We start from the raw sequence: 20,111 nt of genomic DNA on the forward strand, positions 1-20,111 counted from the left end.
GCTTCTGTTGGCAGCAGTTACGGTTCTGGCAGGAAACAAGATGTGCAAATTTGGTCTTTTCAGCAAAAATTAATAAGAGTATTCATGAAAGACTGGTTTCTTCAGTGGGTAGTGCTGATTTTTCTTTTCCATTCTTTTTCCTTTTTTCTCTTCCTTTCTTTTTTTCTCTTTTCTTCTTTCCTTTCTCGCTTTCTTTTTGTTCTTTTTGAAACAGGGTTTCTCTGAGTAATCCTGGCTATTGTGGAACTAGCTCTGTAGACCAAGCTGGCCTTGAACTCACAGAGAAAGGCTTGCTTCTGTCTTTGGAGTGCTGGCATTAAAGGCGTGCACCATCACCACCTGGCTTAGTGCTGCATCTTTGAGTTAGTAACAATGAGATCACTGTTACTCTCTCTTAGGTCTAATAAAGTAGGCAGGAGATGGTCCACAAAACATAGAGACAGAGAGACAGAGGAAGGTCCCAGGACAAATGGCTTCTCCTCTAGCCTTCAGTTAATGCTGTTCACTAGGATGATAACTTGGGACCCTCCGATGCAGGTCCATGTGTGTCAACTCTGTTTTCACAGATAAATGCAGACCTTAGATCTAGGAGGGCAGTTGGAAGATACTCATTATGGAAGGGTTACTAAGATGAAATAAAACAGTATCCAGAGGTACTGGCCAGGGATTGGTGCAAAACCGGACACTCAGTAGGCCATGTTGGTTCTTATTAGCATCACTACTATCCTCATCATCCTCATCTCCATTATCACCATCATCATTATTGATGACATCTACTAAGACTGCCATGACTGAGATAACCATCTCATGGACCTACACGGGGTGGGGGGTCTGGGGGTTGGGGTTGGGGCAGGACTGGCCTCTGGCTTTCCCAGAACAGGTCAGTTCCATGTATGTCCTAAATTCAGAAAGATCTGTAGGCACCACAGAGCCCTGCCATGGTTCACTCACATTTTAATCTTTTTCTTTCCTAGGGGAGACTGCCCTGCTGAGTCCTGGCCCTCCGGAGGGACAGCTGTGCTGGTTGCTGCTGTGTTGAGAGGACCTCTCTCAGAGATGAAAGCCATGCCCTGGAACTGGACCTGCCTGTTGTCCCACCTCCTGGTGGTAGGGATGGGCTCCTCTACTCTGCTTTCACGGCAGCCACCACAGCTGTCTCAAAAGCGTTCTTTGGTCACATTCCGAGGGGAGCCCACCGAGGGCTTCAATCACCTTGTGGTGGACGAGAGGACAGGACACATTTATTTGGGGGCTGTCAACAGGATCTACAAACTCTCTAGTGACCTCAAGGTCTTGGTGACTCATCAGACAGGGCCAGACGAGGACAACCCCAAGTGTTACCCACCTCGTATTGTTCAGACCTGCAATGAGCCCTTGGCCAGCACCAATAATGTCAACAAGATGCTGCTTATAGACTACAAAGAAAACAGGCTGATTGCATGTGGGAGCTTGTACCAGGGTATCTGCAAGCTCCTCAGGCTAGAGGACCTCTTCAAGTTGGGGGAGCCTTTCCACAAGAAGGAACATTACCTCTCAGGGGTTAATGAGAGTGGCTCAGTCTTTGGGGTGATCGTCTCCTATAGCAATTTGGATGATAAACTCTTTATTGCCACCGCAGTGGATGGCAAGCCTGAATATTTTCCTACCATCTCTAGCCGGAAGCTGACTAAGAACTCCGAGGCAGATGGCATGTTTGCTTATGTTTTCCATGATGAATTTGTGGCCTCTATGATCAAGATCCCTTCAGACACCTTCACTGTTATCCCTGACTTTGACATCTACTACGTCTATGGCTTCAGCAGTGGCAACTTTGTCTACTTTTTGACCCTTCAGCCAGAGATGGTGTCTCCCCCAGGCTCCACAACGAAGGAACAGGTGTACACGTCAAAGCTTGTGAGGCTTTGCAAAGAGGACACAGCCTTCAACTCCTACGTGGAGGTGCCCATTGGCTGTGAGCGCAATGGGGTGGAATATCGCTTGCTACAGGCTGCCTACCTGTCGAAAGCTGGTGCTGTGCTGGGCCGGACCCTGGGAGTCCGTCCGGATGCTGACCTCCTCTTCACTGTCTTCTCCAAGGGCCAGAAGCGGAAGATGAAATCTCTGGATGAGTCTGCCCTGTGCATCTTCATCTTGAAACAGATCAATGACCGCATTAAGGAGCGTCTGCAGTCCTGTTACCGAGGCGAGGGGACACTGGACCTGGCCTGGCTCAAGGTGAAGGATATCCCTTGCAGCAGTGCGGTGAGTCAGAGGGGATCCTGTGGGCCTGGGCAGTTGGGTGTGGGCAGTCAGGACCCCAGCTTTGTAGCCTCCATGGAGTTTTGATAGGTCTCCATCTTGGGTATCATTGATTTGGCCTATCACCAGCCAAACATCCTTAGCATATGAAAGAGTCCATTAGAGCTAAAATGTAGGTTTCCTATTGGTGTCTTCTTTTGTTCTCCTTCTCCTTGTTTATTATGAGAAATGGGGCTGGGAATAGGTGGAAACATGTCAAGTTGATGTTTGCATTTGGGCATGGCAGAGCAGCTTAGAGAAAATGATGGAAAATTCAGGAAAGGCAAGTGTTAACATGAGAAGTCATTTTGCATTTGAGGTGGACATGGGGTTTCAGAGAATTGTGGCTTTATTTTAGCCCTTTGCATATCTTTATAAATGGCAAATGAGAGTAAAGGGAGATAGAAAGAGATCAAGCATATTTATAAAGCATCCTCTGTGTTCATAGTACCATGGAAAAGGTGTTTATCTTATAGTTAGGTTTCTATTGCTATGATCAAGACCAAAACTAAAAGCAACTTGGTGAGGAAAGGGTTTGTTTTGCTTATAGATTATAGTCTTTCAGGAAGGGAATTCAAAGCAAGAATCCTGGAGCCATTCATTTTGGGTAGTAGCTGATCTAGTCAAGCAGGTCTATGGGACTGTTAAGAATTTGGGGGATTTTGAACTATTCCTAAATGTAGGCAGTCAGTGATGAACCATATTTGTGCTGTGCTGTGTGTGTGTGTGTGTGTGTGTGTGTGTGTGTATGTGTTACATATTTAAACATAGATCTGTTGGGGAAGCAGTAGAAGATAAGTATAGAGAAGACTATTAGAGAACCCTCATACTTCTATAGTGGAATACCAAGACTGGGCCATCAATCATGAGCAGCAATTGATGTCACTTAGTTTTGGAGGTTGCCAAAGTCTGCAATCAAGTGTGTCTGAATTTTTTGAGGACCCACTTGCTGTATCATAACATGGCAAGAGGATGAGGGGAGGCAAGAGAAAGAGAGTGAGAGGTGATTGATCTTATCCTTAACCCACTCCCGCAATAATGCAATTAATTCAAGCCAAAAGTGGTGGTGCAAGCCTTTAACCCCAGCACCCAGGGGACAGAAGCAGGTGAATCTCTGAGTTTGAAGATAGCCTGATCTACAGAGCAAGTTCCAGGACAGCCAGGGCTACGAAGAGAAACCCTATCTTGAAAAACAAAACAAAAAAAATTAATCCACTCATTCTCAATTACTCTTTCACCCTGTTATTTGAGAAAGAACCCTTCAATCAAATCCTGACTAATTTTGCTAGCCAGCTCACTCAGGGAATTCTCCTGTCTCAGCCTTCCAAGGCTGGAGTTACAGGTGGGTGGCCACACCCACTCAGTGTTTACATGGGCTCCTGTGGATCTAAACTCAGGGTTCACACCTGTATAACGACTGCTTTGGCCACCAAACTCCTTCCCAGCCCCATCATCCCAGAACTTCTTAATACAGTTAAAATGCAAGCAAATTTAAATCTGCATCTGGCAGGAGGTGAACGTCAACCCACAGCACCTTTGTGAAATCTTCATTTTACATTTGAGTACCCCGACACACTTGAATACGTGAAACAAATGTCTCCACCAATGCATTAACACCCCCATGGGCATACATTGTTCATGTTAGAAGATGACATGGTAGTGATGCCTATTTACTACATAGATAATTCTTTTGAGATCAGAGGGTTTAGCAATCTCTGACAGTTTTCTGTAGAAACCTTGCTCAAAATTGTTTGGGGCTTTGCTTTTGGGAGTAAGAGCATCTGTAGGGATACATCTGATGGCACGAACAGGTATCTATCCTGCTCTTGCTCCTGCTGTAATACAAAAGCCAAGTTCACCATGGAGAACTGCAGAGCAGTAGGCCCTAACACTGCATGGTATCCTTGGAGAGAACAGAGGGAGGACAGCTTTGAGAGGCAGACCGATGCCAGGACTGAGAGTAATGGAGCCAGATAACAAGCTTTTGATTTTTTTTTCGTTTGGCTTTAATTAGTCCTTTCAAGTTAGAGGCAAGTTCAGGGCTTGAGAATAGAGAGGAGGAGGCCAGAAACTGCACAGGGCTAGGGCTGTCTCCCAGCCGGTTTAAAAAAGGCCGGGGCAGCTTTTCATGCACAGTATCAGTTTCTTTTGATTTGGTTGATAGCCAAGTTACTTTGCTCAGGCTCTCTTGTTACAATTCATCTGGACTCAGCTCAGACCACACATGTCCCATGCAGCACAGTGTCAGCATCAGGCCAGACTGCGACGCTGCCCCCAGTGTCAGCTGTGTTGGCATCCTGCTTTCCCTTGACCTGTCCCCTGTGCTACTGTTTCTTCCCGTCTAGAGGCAGAGAAGGGGCAAGATGAACTCTGGGATTCTCTTTTGCCTCTGAATCTGTAACATGGGAATCAAATCTCAGATGATGTCTTAGTTAGGGTTTCTAGTGCTATGGATAAATACCATTGGAGAAAAAAAGGATTTGTTTAAACTTATAGTTCCATATCACAGCCCATCACTGAGGAAAGCTGATGCAGAGACCATGGAGGAGTGTTGATTACTTGTTGGGGGTCGCCTTACCTGGACACCCCTCGGGGGAGGGAGTGAGAAGGTGCAGCATCGATGGCACAGACCCTGGGAGTCAGGTGAGAAGTAAGCAGTGGACTCATTCATTACAGATATGAGGCAAACCTATATACCTCATCCCAATTTCCCATTGGCAGCCAGAGACTCTCTTAGCTGTGTTCCCTCTTGCTCATTGGCCCCCAACATTCTGATGGTTGTGCATCACCAATCACCAGGTGCAGCAGCAGACTCCAGGTTGGCTCAGCGAGAAGTAGCTAGCACACATGCCTATGCACGTTATTCAGAACAGTGCAGCTATGGTTTTATCAGGTTAGCTGGCTGCACTCCTCCTATGACTACTGGCCTGCTCAGATGGCTTTCTCATCGCACCCAGGACCACCAGTCTGGAAGTGACACTACCCATAGCTGGCTAGGCTCTCTCATATCAATCATCAACCAAGAAAACACACCACAGACTTGTCCACAGACAAAGCTTATAGAGACATTTTCTCAGTTGAGAATTCTTCTTCCCAATCATTCTAGATTGTGTCAAATGGACATAAAACTAGCCATCACAGCTGAATTTGTCCCCATGGGTTCTATTTCCAGTGGGAAATAGCAGAAGGAGGCTAAAACTTAAGAAGTTCCTTTAAATTTTCCTTTGTTTTAGATGGTGGGGATCCTGGGGGTTTTATTGTGGTTATAACTTGGGGAGTTTCAAAGGGGATATGACCAGAGATTTGTTTTGATTACACCCTTCACTCTAATCCTGTAAATTAGAATGCTTTTCCAAAGGTACTTGTTAGTTCCATTTCCTGCGACCCATATCCCTCCCCTTGAACTCAGAGCTGAAAGTAGCCTGACCCTGAGTCACTTGCCTACCCCACGAGATCCTAGCATTCCCTCTGGCTGTGTATAGTGGCAGGTGTGTAGAGGAGGCAAAGGATGTCTGTGTGACTCAGGTTACTATGCTGTGGGGCTTTCAGGGAACTGCTTGGTGGGAAAAGTACTGAATCATGGGTCTAGAACCTTCTGACTGCAACTCTCAGGGAGCTCAGTGGTGCTTCTGCTCCCCCTGGGCCAGGAAGGCTGGCTGCATTCCCGTCAGTGAGATGGCTGAAGAACCACTAGGGGTGATCGAGTGAGCAGACCGTGAACACAGAAGCACTGGCAAGCACGAATCCCTGAGCTGTGTTGGGTACCGATACTGCAGGAGCGAGTGAGGCATCTCTAGGTGTTTGTAGGATGGGAGCAGCCCCCAGCTTTGCTCTTGAGACATTCTTTTCCTGGGTCCTGATCTTCGCCAACCCAAATGGAGAAGGCATCTAGTAACAAATGCACTAGTGTCTGCACGTTACTGAGAGAATCTCATGCGGGCATAGGCATGAGAGACCTGGAAAGACCTGTCAGGTGTCTCAGACTGTGCTGGGACTCAAGGGCCTAAAGACTAGCCTGAGGCCAGTTTGCTACTAAGGCATCTAGGAGGACTAACCAATTTGGTTTAATTTCTATTCCTGTAGCTTCACACTATCCGCCTCTATCTCTGGCCCTGGCTCCTTCTGTAGCCTACTTCAAAGGTTCCCTGCATCTCTCAGTCACATATAACTCTAGGGCTATGGGGCCCATAGCCTACCGCTTTTTTTCTTATGCTAGGACTCTGTGAAGGCCAGCCTTTCCCACAGAGACCTGACAGTTCTAACATGGAGTGGGCAGCCTGCTCTGGGGAGTTCACTGCTGTGAGCCAAGGATCTATGTCTTCCATGAGTCTAGGGGTTCTCTGAGATTTGGCTACCTACATTCCTTTCCCTCTTCAGCTTGTTGGGGTTCCCCACATAGCCCTAGCCTCTGCCTCTGAGTAAGCTGATGAGTGGAGAAACATCTTAAGTCCTGGGAATGTTCTAGGCAGCGGGCTGGCCAAAATCAAGGAAAGACCTCAGTCTCCAGGAATGTGGAAGGGAAGTGGATCACTATAGCCTGTAGATGGGACAAAGGTTGTGGTCCAGGGAGTGTCTATCACTCCCTTTCCTGAAGTCTGACTTTGAAACCATCTAAAGAGTGAATATGGGCACCAGGCAGCACCAGCCTAGGGCTGATGATGGGAGGCTGACACAGAATGGATGCAAATCACTTCCTCTTCTCTGTGAGCTGTGACCTCAGAGTGACCTTCCAATAGGAAGGTCCTTGGGGGCAGGAACTCTTATTTAGAGTCACTGCCTATCACCTGTGAGGCCTTCACAACTGGGACTAGGGAGTGATGGCCACCACACATTTGCATAGCTCTGTCCTGCCAGTGTGCAAGGTGCCTCACTCCCCCTTTTAATTATTCCCAGAGTCCTAGAGGGCAACAGAAGAGGTAGTCATCCTTTACAGCTCCATGGGCAGGGCAAATAGCACCTCAAGCCTGATGCATCCCTGGAGTGCTCAACCTTGTACTGATCCACTGCAGTACAAGGTAGGTGAATTTGATCCAGAGGAGTAGTCCCATGAGGAATGTTCTCCAGTAGGAAAGTAAAGGGCTTACCTCAATGTCATGTAATTAGCAGTCTAGGACATACTGTGTGTCTAAATTCCCAGACCACTACTTCTCCCACAGCGTGTCTCAGTGCAGAACCAGTAGTGCTTGCCTGGCCAGGCAGGTTCCTGTGCAAGGTCCATCGGGGCGGAACAGGGCACATGTGATCCTGGGCTCTGAGTGTCAAGAACAAGTGGAGTTCTCCAGTTAATGCAGCCTAGGAAATCTCCCAAGATTCCCAAAGCCCATCTGGAAGAACCATGGCTGGGCCAAGCTCCCACATGACTCGAAGCTTTACCCACTGGTCTTGCCAGTCCCATGGGGGTCCCTGAGGTACAAGGACCAACTTCATCTTCACTTCCTGTCCAACAGCATATGTCATTGATATGAAAGGGAATCCTCTCCCTATATGCTATGTGATTCATCTGCTTCCCAGACACAGCAGGTAGTCCTAGGGAGAAGACAGCGTCAACCCCTTGGACTCAAGCTAGCCTTGTGTGTCCCAGCCTAGATGGTCACTCAGGTTTGCCTGGCGCCTGAGATCCTGAACTCCATAAAAATGAGCATCCGGAGTAGCCAGGCAACTGTCCCAGGCCAGTCTCAGCCGGTCTGCTTGGCTGTTTTCCTTTCCCTGTGAGCAGGAAGCTGGGCTCTGACTACATGGGCTTGTTTCCTGTTATGGTGAGAGGCAAGGGTTTCTCTCTTTGCTTGGCACTCTCTCTCCCTTGGTCCAGGAACTCCTCCTCTTCCCTACTCAATTCCTCATGGAATACCACATTCGTGTCCCAATAGGTACACACATTGCAACTCTTCCCCAACCCCACCTGAACCCTCACTCCTTGCAAGCCCTTCGAGTACCACAATTTCCATGTTTAAGATCTGGATGCCTACTATATGACCACCCCAAGACAGAGGTCTCCCCTGTCTTCCCTCAATGTAGGGTGAGGTGACTGCAGAACCCAAGAATCACACAAACCAAGTTTTAATACAGGCAGAGTCATAAGACTCAGCATATAAGTTCCCAAGTTGTGGATTGAGGACACGGAGCCTCACCATGCTGAGACATCACTTCCCAGGTTCAGCACAATGTCATGCGCACTGCTACATGTGCCCACATGTGCGCACACTTCCCCTGTGTCTGTCTCCCCTCTTGCTGATGTCTCTGTTGCTCTCTGCTTCTCCATGTCTTGCTCTAAATCCCACCCCCTGTGCCTCATCACCTTCCGGGCCTCTCTCTCTGGCTTGTCCCCCTCCTGCCCACACACTATTCTCAGGAGTGAACACAGTGATAGTACTCTCTCATGAGTATACACACATTCATGTGTATATGTGCACACCAGCCTCATTCAGTACGCCATAGCACAGCCTGAATGGGAGGCTGGACGTCTTGTCAATCAACACATGACTAAGTCCCACTGATCACTCCAGATGTGGAGTCCCCTGTAGTTCCTTTCATTGATACAGGGTGGTGTCTTGGCAAGGATGCCGGCCAGGGCGTCTGGACCTTTGGGTCTCAGCCAGCGCCAGTTCAGCTCATGAGCTATCATAGGACCAGTAAACAATTTTTCCCTATGCTCTAATTTTATGCTAGAGAAGGAGCTGGGGAGACAATATCTATTTAATAAAGAGCAAAAAAGAAGCACGCAGACATTATTAGGAAGTAACGATAGGCCCAGAACCCCTTGACGAATATAAATGACCTCACCCCCACCCTGCACTTGCTCCCACCTCTGGTTTTACTGTCCTTATGATTTATTACTGAGTCTTCATCATCAGTGTCTTCTCTGGAGAGATTTGGGCTCTACCTAACTGAGTTACATTCAGGTTCTCAGTCCCTAGGATGTGCTTGTTGGCCGGCCTGCCTTCCTTTCTCCAAGTACACAGGATGAACGCTCAGAGGATGCACTCGAAGGAGACACCTTTTGAGGCCCAGTCTTGCTGCTCTTAGGTTTCGGTGTCCTTTAATTTTTGCAAGGCCAAAGGGAAAGATTCCAATAGTCACACATTGGCAACTGCTCTTATTTCATTAACCAAGTTAAAGAAGAAAGGAGCAGCCAAGGGCGCTTTCCTCGTTCTGTCTGTCCATTGAGATCCTTCTTCCTAGTGAGTCTGCCCTCATATGCTGTCTACATACACATACTTAGATCTGCGAGAGAGCAAAGAAAGCCAGTATCACCCTCCACGTCATTACCGTGTCTCTGTCAGCGTTCCAAAATATAATGGGATCTGTTCTGCTGATTTATCCTGCATGCAGGCGACATTACCCAGACACACGGGCCCGAGGAGCAAGAGAGGAAGATACACGGCAACATGAGTGGGGCTAATAAAATTTATTCCCACTAACAAGGGAATGACCTACCCCATAATTCAGCCTGGCGAGCAGGGCCACTGCTTCCCTGTACCCGCCAGGAAACACACAAACTTAATAATCGTGGCATTCCTCACTTCAATTATAGTTCGAGTGGTGGCTGTGGCTGCCTGCCTTAAACTCTGCGAGGAGAACAAGAGCTGGGGATTGATGGGCGGGCTGTGTGGGATTTATCTGCCCCTGACAGGCAGCTGCTAGGGGCGTGTAAAGCTAAGGTCTAGGAGGGGAGGGAAGCTTCCCAAGTGGTATTGCTCACAAGGCTGAGAAATTTCTCTGGGAGTCCCCAGGGGTCCAGTTGGGGCCACTGGGTTTGCCCCCAGCCTGGTTGCCACCTGCAGAGTTCTGGTTCTCTTGCCAAGCTGGCCCATAGCTGTGGCCTGTGCAGACCTCCATTGTGCCACGTCCTGGCTGTTTGTGAGCGGGAGGAACCTGGGGCCCTCAGCAGCTGGGCTAATGAGGAGAAGGTCATGGGTCCAGCCCCCAGGATCCTGCTTGAGCTCTCTGAGGGCTTTGCCCAGCAACCCCTCTGAGGGTCCATGGCAAACACTTGCTGTTGGTTGTGGCCTGGCTTGCAGAAAGCGTGTTGGAATTAATGCCCCTCTCCTGGGAATACAGCAGAAATGAGTGGCCTCGGTTCCCTGTTAGAGGGCTAGATCCTTATGGTGACTAGTGAAAGACTCCTTAGATATCTGGGGACACTGGGCCACAGTTGATCCCCAAACACACAGAGGTTTCAAAATGAGTATAAAAAGGAGCACTGCTTTTGTTTATGACTTCATTGCTTCATAGGTATGGAAGTACAATAATTAAGCTTTGGAAGCTGCCCCAACTCCCCACAGAGCTCCTGGGACACAATGGGCCTTCTTCTGTCCTGATATTTAGTCCCCCTCCCCTCCTTTATGAGATGCCTGGAAGCAGGACTCTTGGTTCTTGGGAACCTTGGCTACAATGTGTTGGGTTGTTTTTCCAGCCCTGAGACACTTTCTACTGAGTCCCTTCAATAACATATTTGTCTAAGTAGGTTATTGTCGCTGTGGCTGGCTAGCCCTCCCTCCTCTCCTCTGCACACATTCATTTTCCCTGCAATCCCATTGAAAAGAACACAATAAAGAATCACTGTGAGATGATGCCTTAGTCACTAAGTGGATGGCCTCAGACCCCCATTCCTGTTCCTGCTCTCTGTGCACACAGCCTGGGTTCAGGGGCAAGCTTCACCTGTAACAATCCCTCTCTGGTTTCCTTCTGAGAGTTCAATGCGGGAGGAGCCTCAATGCAGTTTACAGAGAGGGTTAGGGATTATGAAGGAGAAAGGAAAGGTTATGCAGATCAGTAAAGCCATCAAAGGGATGGAGGTGTGTGTGTGTGTGTGTGTGTGTGTGTGTGTGTGTGTGTGTGTGTGTGTGTGTTAACTCTTTGTTATAGAAATGATCACTTCTTTACAAGGCGAAACCAAAGCCTGCTGTCGTCTTCCTGGAGTTCTTTCCAGGCTCCTGAGAGCCCTCTCTGTTTACCCCTGAGGAGACAGAGCAGAGCATACACAGCCTCCTCTCTAGGGGCCCATGCACTCTGTGCTGCAGGCCCTGGTGCATTTATGAGCACCTGAGGGGTCAGCAGCCATATTTGAGATATGGTTCCTAATAAGTGGGTGATCATTATCAGCCTGTACTGTTGAGCTTCACAATCGGAGTCTGTATTTAGACACGAACTATTACAGCTTATCTGATCAATACCTGCTTTAAAAAGAAATCCCACATGCGCAATTCACTGATGCTGGGTTTCTAGCAGAGGCTGGCTATGGGCAGCTCCTGGTGTGTGTGTGTGTGTGTGTGTGTGTGTGTGTGTGTGTGTGTGTGTGTGTGTGTAGGTGTAATTAATGCAAAGAGATCTACGGCTTGTGAGGATGAGGAATTCCAAAGGTCCTCTGTCCTCAGGAGCATCAGCTCACAGACGTCTCCCCTTTTCCTCCTGTCTTGTATTTCTTTACAAAGCTTCCACTTCCTTTGGAACACATGGACACAAGAAAGGAAGACTCGGACTTTGATGACTGGCCAGGGACCTACTCAGGAGGGGAGGTTTGCTTGTGTCCAGGCTCTGGAGGTGGCAGAGGTCCCCTTCTTAAGCTGCAGCCTCTGCTGTCCCTGAGACTGGAAGATGCCCACTCTAAGGCCCCGGCCTAGCAATGTGCTAGACATCTGCTTTAGTTCTTATTGTTGTTCATTTTCTCATAGACTGGGAATTGGACTTCTGTTTTCCCTGTAACTTAATAAGTTACTAGAGCAGCCATATCCAAGTCTTGATTTTGTTTCCTGTAAAATGGGTTGGTCTGGCCTGGTGATCTTACTCTCTTTGCTGAATAGTACAAAAGAATGGTGGTATACTGTATTCTAAGCCAGAGAGCATGAACAGAGACCAAATCACCTCTGGCCAGAGTCACTGCCTGTTTCCCTAGCAGCTGATGGCCCTGCCCTCCATTCTCTCCAGGGACACCTAAAACAGGATATCAACAGCTTGTCTCAATACAGCCTAGGTCTGTTTCCCTGCTAGAGAAGAACAGTTTGGGGGACATCAACTGAGACTTTTGCATCTTTATGTTCCTGGGACTTCTTCTAATGCTTGGTCTTTTACAAATATTCTGAAGCAAATTAATGAAGGAAGGTCTGTCAACAGCATTGTTCTCCCAGAAGGCCCAGTTTCCCCTTGCTCAAAGTGAAGAGCTCCTCTAGGCTAAGGGATCCCAGCTGAGGCTCAGATGGCCCCACACTAGGCATTTGGGCCACTTCCCTTCCTTATTTAATGGACAGGGTGGTGTTGGAAGATGTTGTAGAAGTCCTCAGAACTCCAAATGTGAGGCTGGACCCAGGAAGGGAAGAAGGGCTGGTTTGCTGCCAGGTGTACAGACAATTCTGTTTGCTGCCCTCAGAGCAGGTGTAGAAGAACCAGATCTGGCCTTGCATTTTTCTCCCTGCTCTCTCCAGAGCAGCCTGGCAGGTACGTCCACGGTCAGAGTAGTCGGCTGCATCCATCCATCAAGCTGGCTCACCTGACCTGCATTTCTGGGCCAGTGTGGACTATTTGTAAGCAGTGGATGCCTGGGGTGAGAGGGGCAGCCTGTGGCTATGGAAAAAACTCTATCCCAGAGCTCAGCTAATTGGCCCACAGGGGGATGGACCTGATGACCCCTGCCTCGTTAGCACTGCCTTTGGACCACTGAGCTCTGGCCTAGATCTGACCTTTCTGTAATAAGGGTTCACTAGAGTTCTGGTAAAGGTGGGGCAACTGGGGGCCAGGGAAAGCATCTCTCTGTGGCGGGGAAGGGGCTGTGAGGAGTGGACCAGGGGCCTGACAGCTGGCATGGGGCAGCATCAGGATCAGGTGCCAACCTACCTCATGCCTTTACAGTCTTCATGATGGACCGGCATGGCTGTCAGCATGATGGTTGAGTCCTTAAGAGCTGATCACTGGACCTGGAGTTGGAAAGGGATTCTAAGGGACTGGAGGAGAACTCCCCCAGTTTCCCTGCTCTGCTGTCTCCTCCAGCCCTTCTCAGGTCTGAGCTCCTCAAGTGGCTGTCTTGTGGTTCTGTCCCAGAGCCAGGGGACATTGCCGGAGGAAGGATGCTGGCAGCCTTTTCAATCCCCTCTGTGGAGATGATAGAGTTTTCAGAGTGCCAGTCTCGGCAGAGTGGGAGCAATTTCCCTGTAATTGGTAAAGTAACCGTAACTGCTCTGTCATTTGTATGTAGCGACACATAATTGTACGGTAACCTTTGCGGCTGTGTGAGAGGGAAGCGCGGTGAGCTATTAGATTGTAATTTGGAGTGTCAGCTTTGGCTCCCCATGCCACCTTCCCAGGGCTGCTGGTGCTTGGCAGGCCACTGGGGAGCTGCTGTGGGGCCTTTGGCATTTAGGTCCGACCTGGATGGGGTGCTGCTATCTAATGACCTCTGTTAGGGGATGAAGTCCAGGATGTGGATGCCCATCCCCTCCTCAGTGGGGATAAAGGCCACTCTGGCATCTTTGAAAACCCAGGAACACTAAGAAGGTCATGAACATGTGGTTGTCTTGGCCTCACTCAGGCTTTCAGATGATGAGTCTGGTTGGGATACAAGGTTTTGCTGTTTTAATGAAATTGTTTCATCTTCTGGATCAAGAAAGACCACTCCTTTGCTTCTTCATTTAGCTTCCTGGGTACAATTTCTACCCCCATCCTTAGAGACAACTCTAGTCCCTCAATCTCTATAACACTCCTGAGGTAGAAACCATATATTTCCTTAGCACTGCTGAGACTCACCAAAGTTAGTGGATTTGTCTCCAGCTGACAAATAATAGTAAGAGCTAGCACTCTTGTAGCATTTACTGATGGTGGACAGTGTTCTGAATGGATTAGATGATCTAATCTTCACCACAGTGCTATGAAATATGTTCTGGTATCACAAGTCCCATGTTACAAATGATAAACCTTAGCTAAATGATTTGCCCACGGTTACAAAGTTCAGAATTGTTAACCACCGGGAAACCAAAGCTTTTATTTGCTCATCTATCTACCTGTTTGCCATCCTGCTGTCCATCCACCCATCTATTTACCTCATGTTTCATAACCTAGTGTGAACCAAACACTAAGCTAAGAGGACAGAGATGCATAAGGCATGGTCCCTGTCCTCCTCCTCCAAGTCCCTGGAACGCAGTGAGTTGCTCATCCAAGCTTTAGCCTACACATTGGAAAAATTTTAAATAGAATTTATTGTTAAATATCCTTGCAAATAAATACAAAGTATAACACACCAAAATTAACCAGACCCAAATTTTATACAACTTAATGAATTTATGTCTACTTAGAACTGGCATTTCAAATGGAGGCTGTAAAGCTTGCATTAAATTTCCTACTTTCAGTATCAAATAGATTTTATGCACTTGTTCACCACCAAAAACAAAAGAGCCATGACAGAATTAGAACTAGAAAAGCAATTAACTTTATATTCTTTTTCATAACTTGTCTCCTTTATGAGCATTTGGTCCTTTCTCATCTCCTGACACTCAGTTTTTCTTGTTCTCTTTCATCCATGTTATATTGTACCCACATGTATATTTGTTTACATATATACAGATATTATTGACTATATTCTATACTGTTAACCACTGGGGAAGCAAATCTTTTATGTGGTCACCCATCCCCCTATCTGTCTGTCCATTCTTCCATCCACCTACCCATCTGTATACCACCTGTATGTCTTAACCTATTATGAACCCGGCACTAAGCTAAGGGTCCAAAGATGCTTAAGACACATTCTCTCGACTCACTCTCAGAGTCCCTGGAATGCAGTGGGGCACTCATCCTAATTTGCATCCCATGCATTCTATGAGGACTTTTGCGGACAGTGGAAAGAAAATAAAATGTCCTTTTGGTAGTAAGGAATGTCTGTCTCTGGCCTGTCAATAACATTATCCAAGTGATACCCACATGCATTCCCTTGTGATGGAATTATGGTCTTCCTCTGTAAGAATGGAGCTCATTGGCCGGCCAGCCTAGCTGAATCAATGAACTTCAGGTTAATGAGGGCCCATGTCTGTAAAAATAAGGTGGAAAGCGATTGAGGACGATGCCTGATATTGACCTGTGGCTTCCACGTGCTGTTTAGACCTATGTGCACATACACACACACACACACACACACACACACACACACACACACACACACACACTGGGTGTGTGTGAGGAAGACATATCATGCTGGCAGCTGTAACATGCTCATGGGCATTTGTGGGGTGACTGGAGGGAGAGGTCAGGCCTAGGCCTGCAGGCTCAGCCTGACTCTTGATTACAGCTAAGTCTTGTCCTGGCTCTTGTGACTGTGGCTCTAATAATACTGTTAATGGGGCCCTGGGGAAGACCCAGCTAGGGTCAGAGCAAATGCTCTGCACCCTCATCACCCAGGCACTCAGGGATACTTACCGTCCCCACCTGCCCACAGCTTCCACCAATTAGCCTGGAGCCCAGGCATCTGCACTCTATGGGCATCTGCAGGTCTTTGGGCAGGGAGAGTCTTGCAGATCCTCTGCCTGTGCTGTAATTACCCAGAGGCTGCAAGGGGCTCTGTTCCCCACAGCCATTAGTCTGTGAGGAACACAGTCTCGTGTTGCAGACCGCATTTCTACTAACAAATCCACACAAGAAATTTTCCCTCACGGAAGGGCTTCCAGGTGACAGGTAGCCTTTTTCATTGCCTCCTCCAGTCCATACATTGGCCCCGCCTTGCTATCTGACCACCCGGGAAGGTGAGCCTCGGAGGACAGTCATAGTAAGTTACACCTCAGAGAGACAGCTCAGCAGCTGTGCAACCCCGTCCTTTGATATTTTCTCAGTACTTCATTGTGGGGGAAAAAATCCCTCCCAAGGTGCTTCAGCTTTGAGGGAACTAAAAGAGAGCACCTCTCAGAATGGCTGGGGAACCTCACTCAGCAACCCGATTGGCTAAGGCCTGGATCACACCCTCATCACCTGGGGTCTCATTCAAAACTGAGCCCTGGGGAAGCCAGGGGTGGAGGGTGTCATTTTCCACTACATCATCCATGAGCCTCTCGCTGCTTCTTCCATCTCCTTTGAGCTGACGGACAGTTCTAGGGCAGGGAATGTAGATGACGATGGCATGGTGCAGGCATGGAGACCCCTGACAGGTCCTGGCATGGAGTCCTGTGATCTAGCATGAACGGAACCCCGAGCTCAGACAGTCAGGCTGGGCTACCCTAGCTTCCTTCCTGGTTAAAAAAAAAAATTCCTCACCTGGGGCCCCTTGCTGTGACGGGCTGCAGCCAAAGAGACCCACAGGTAATGCACCCTCTGCCTCTGACAGCATGACTTCATGATACAGTTGTCTGAGTGCACAGTCTGTTTTGGTAGGGGGCAGTTGATTTGTTTGCTTCACTCAGCGAAGGGGAAATACCGTTCAGTTACCCTGGTCACTCAAATGCTCTTCTAGATAAAAGTGGAGAAGCTGACATTACCCCCTGCCTCCAGTTAACTAGGGCATGTGTGGATGATGGTATGTGTGTGTGTCGGGGGGGACTACAAAACATGGGCTTCTTCTCTCCCTGCCTCAGTTTCCCATTGTGCAGAGTGGATCATCATTCAGCTTCAGCTCTTTGGAAGATGGGTCAAAATGGGCAGAATACAAACTTTGCTGGTAGCAGAGATCTTTGTAGCACAGCATAGGCAGGGACAATTAGGGATGCGGATTCTTTGTGACCCAGAATCAGCAAAATTCAAGAATGATGAGGCTTCCGGGCACCCCAGCATGCCCTTAGAACACCTGGCAGGTTGCCATAGTTGCGTCTAAGAGGACTAGGCATCATACTCTCTTAACCTGGATCTTTCTTTCCTCTCATCTATCCATCCTTTGCCTACCACCTGTCTCCTTCCCCTTTCCTCATGATAGGAAGAAAGATGCAGGTGAGACTAGATCTTGAAGCTTCACCACAAACTTCACTGCTACAGTTTTTTATTGTTGTTGTTGTTTGTTCCGTTTTTGTTTTTGTTTTTAGAGGGGACGAGGAGAGTTTTATTGGATCTGAGCTGTTGGACCAGATGCCTGTAGCAGAGGCTGGAGGCGTCCAAAGGCACAGGACAGACATTTGTTCCACATGCGGAAGAAGGGGAGAGGGGAGAGAACTTTCAGTGTTCAGTATCGTGTCCTCGCTCCGTGATGCCTATCCCTGCTCCCCTTCAGGAAGGGAATGGAAAAGCCCTAGGCCCTGGAGAGCCGAGTTGGCCACTTTCACAGGGTCGTGTTGGCAAGAGCCTGCCTGCTGTTCCCCAGATGCCTCTTGCTTTGACTGGATTTAAGCCTTTAAAAAAGCGACACCTTGTATTTTATTTCACTCCCTTCTCTGGAAGGTCCAGAGACATTTACGGGCCTGAGTTTGATAGGCTTTACGGTAGCCCATCAAAAGGCAGGGACTATGCCCTTCAACTTTACAGTGTGGAAAATAAAAAGCACAGGAAGGCAGAGCGACTCTTCCGAGGCCACACAGTGCTTCCAAGAAAGGAGTAGAAATCCAGTAAATTCCAAGCACTGAGCCAACCCAAAGCTGCTTGAGAGGAGTGTAAGAGCTCTCAGCAGCCACTGGAGAGGTCCTTGCCCTCCTGGGTGTGACAGAATCCAAAGGGGACCCCATGGCTGCAAGGGGTCCCCTATGTTGGAAATAACCAGAAGCCTGGTATGAAAAGTGTACAGATTGAGTGGAAAGATTGAGACACTGGCCCAGGAGCCCTCCCTCTTGAGCCCTGACCCTTGGAGGTTTTGTTTCCTGGAGTCTGGAGAAGAATTGGGTCATTTGTGTCACGGGCTGTTGAAGAGCCTCCCATGTAGAGAGTGCCTAGCAGGGTAGATTGGTTTGAAAATGAGACATTTGGGGAAGCCCAAGACCAGGTACCTTCCTCCTCAAGGGCTCTCCTATGGTCCACATAACATCATATTTCCCAGGAGGTTATCCAAGAGGTCCTTTGATGTGGAACATCCTGGGGAGCTCGATCCACAGATCATGTTCTGGGGAAGGTTGCTTGCTATAGGCATGAAAAGGCTACAGCTGCCCCTCTTCACTGTGCTCTAAGGGACAGGAGAGCAAAGAGAAGCAGCCTGAGCAGGTACAAGTCTTGCTCCTTTGAATCCCCGTCCTTTGCTGATCATTCGGGCATGGCTCTGTGCTCCCGTTAGCCACACTGTAAGTGTCTAGACTTCGTTCTCTCCCTTTGAGCTCTCACTAGTGCATCTGCTCCAAGCCAGTGCGGAGACACAGCCATGGAGGTTGCTTCTTTCTTACAACAGAGCCCAGGTGTTTGTAGCTCTTGCAGGGGACTAGCCCAGAATGTTCCCATGTGACGGTGAAGGTGAACAGTCGAGTTCACCAGGATGGCACTTAGAAGGGTTGGAGGAGATCTGTGGTGTAGTGAGAAATACCTCTAAGGATCCGTGCTGCTGCTGTGGGCTTGCAGTTGTTTACTTGGGGAATTTAGACAAACCACCTAGCTCTTCTGCAGCTGAGCGTCTCATGAAAAAAAAAAGGGGGGGGGGGAAGGATTTGGAACAAAGAGTCCATTGCTAAGGAGTCTTTCAGCTCCAGAGTTTCCTGGCTTCACACCTTTGCCGTTTCCCTCCATACTCTTTTCTAACTTTTCTCCCATTTAATTTCCAGCTCCTAACCATTGATGACAACTTCTGTGGCCTGGATATGAATGCCCCTCTGGGAGTGTCTGAAATGGTACGTGGCATCCCGGTCTTCACGGAGGACAGGGACCGCATGACTTCTGTCATCGCGTATGTCTACAAGAATCACTCTCTGGCCTTCGTGGGCACCAAAAGTGGCAAGCTAAAAAAGGTAGGAATGAGGTGCGGTCGTTCTGATTGTTGTGAAGACAGTCTGTCCCCACAGTGTCTCACTGTCATGGGCCTGGTGGGCTGGGAAGACAGATTTGAGCTGAGGAGATACGCTGTTGTTGAGGTTACAGACGTTGTGTGTCCTTTCTCTGCCTTCATTTGTAGGCTGTTGTGGGAATCAGGCTGCATGAGTGGGTGGATTCACCCTTCCCAAGAGCTGGCACACACATGAGACTTGTTAGCCCAGCCTTGCTAGGTGGTTCCAAATGGTGTATTCTGTTCCACTTGGCCTTGTGCCCTTAGGCAAGGGCTCTATTAAGTCTAGGTGGCTGGAGAAGGTGGACTGGGGGGAGGGCTGTGCCTGTTCCTCTTGTTCCAGCCCTTATGGGCTGGTGCATCCATCTGGAATTCATTCAGGGAACAGATGGAGCAATGTGCAGACCTGCTTGAGAACTGCTAATGCGGCTAAGAGCCAGCCTGTGAGAAGAGGACACCATGGCTGCAGTGCAAACACAGAAGTGGCTTATGGATGGCTGGACTCGTATGGTCTGAGAACTTGGCCACTGACCCTTGTCCTGGCATAATGGGCAACCTTGGCCCACTGGCAGCGTCGGGCATACCTGCCCATTCAGAAGTATTCTCAGCCACGGATCCTTGAGGGGGTTGGAAGTGGCTCTATTGTGAGCTCTCTTTGATGGGTTTAAGTCTTTGTAACTCTGGAAAACAGAGGTCCTGCTTCTGTTGGCTGGTTATTAGTTGCTCTTTAGCTTGTCTTAGTTAGGCTTCCCTTGGCAATTTCCAAACACTGTGTGATTCAGACTAAGTAAAATGATGACTGAACCTTGATCCCTCCTTTCCCTTTGATGTGTGTCTTGGCATTAACTCTGAATAGTCACGAGGTCATATTCTATGTAAGTTTGAAGGCTGTGTCTATTCTATCTTACTACATAGTACCATAGTTAATAAATACTTCCTTCATGTGGACTTGATATTCAAGCATAAGCTGTAGGTCTGGGATGTAACT

At 48.4% G+C, this 20,111-nt stretch overlaps 1 protein-coding gene across 3 annotated transcripts in view; it reads left to right on the forward strand.

Moving 5' to 3' along the window:
• Nucleotides 1-20,111, forward strand: part of Plxna4 (plexin A4) — a 464,905-nt gene that overhangs the window by 69,108 nt on the left and 375,686 nt on the right. For all 3 annotated transcript variants that reach the window (XM_076566561.1, XM_076566560.1, XM_006991601.4), the window contains exons 2-3: nucleotides 975-2,241; nucleotides 18,906-19,088. In XM_076566561.1, the coding sequence (XP_076422676.1) occupies nucleotides 1,057-2,241; nucleotides 18,906-19,088 (1,368 nt within the window). In that variant the 5' untranslated portion in view covers nucleotides 975-1,056. The remainder of the gene's footprint in view (nucleotides 1-974; nucleotides 2,242-18,905; nucleotides 19,089-20,111) is intronic.

The sequence above is a fragment of the Peromyscus maniculatus genome, chromosome 3 (genome assembly GCF_049852395.1).
Source record: "Peromyscus maniculatus bairdii isolate BWxNUB_F1_BW_parent chromosome 3, HU_Pman_BW_mat_3.1, whole genome shotgun sequence".
Taxonomy (NCBI): domain Eukaryota; kingdom Metazoa; phylum Chordata; class Mammalia; order Rodentia; family Cricetidae; genus Peromyscus; species Peromyscus maniculatus.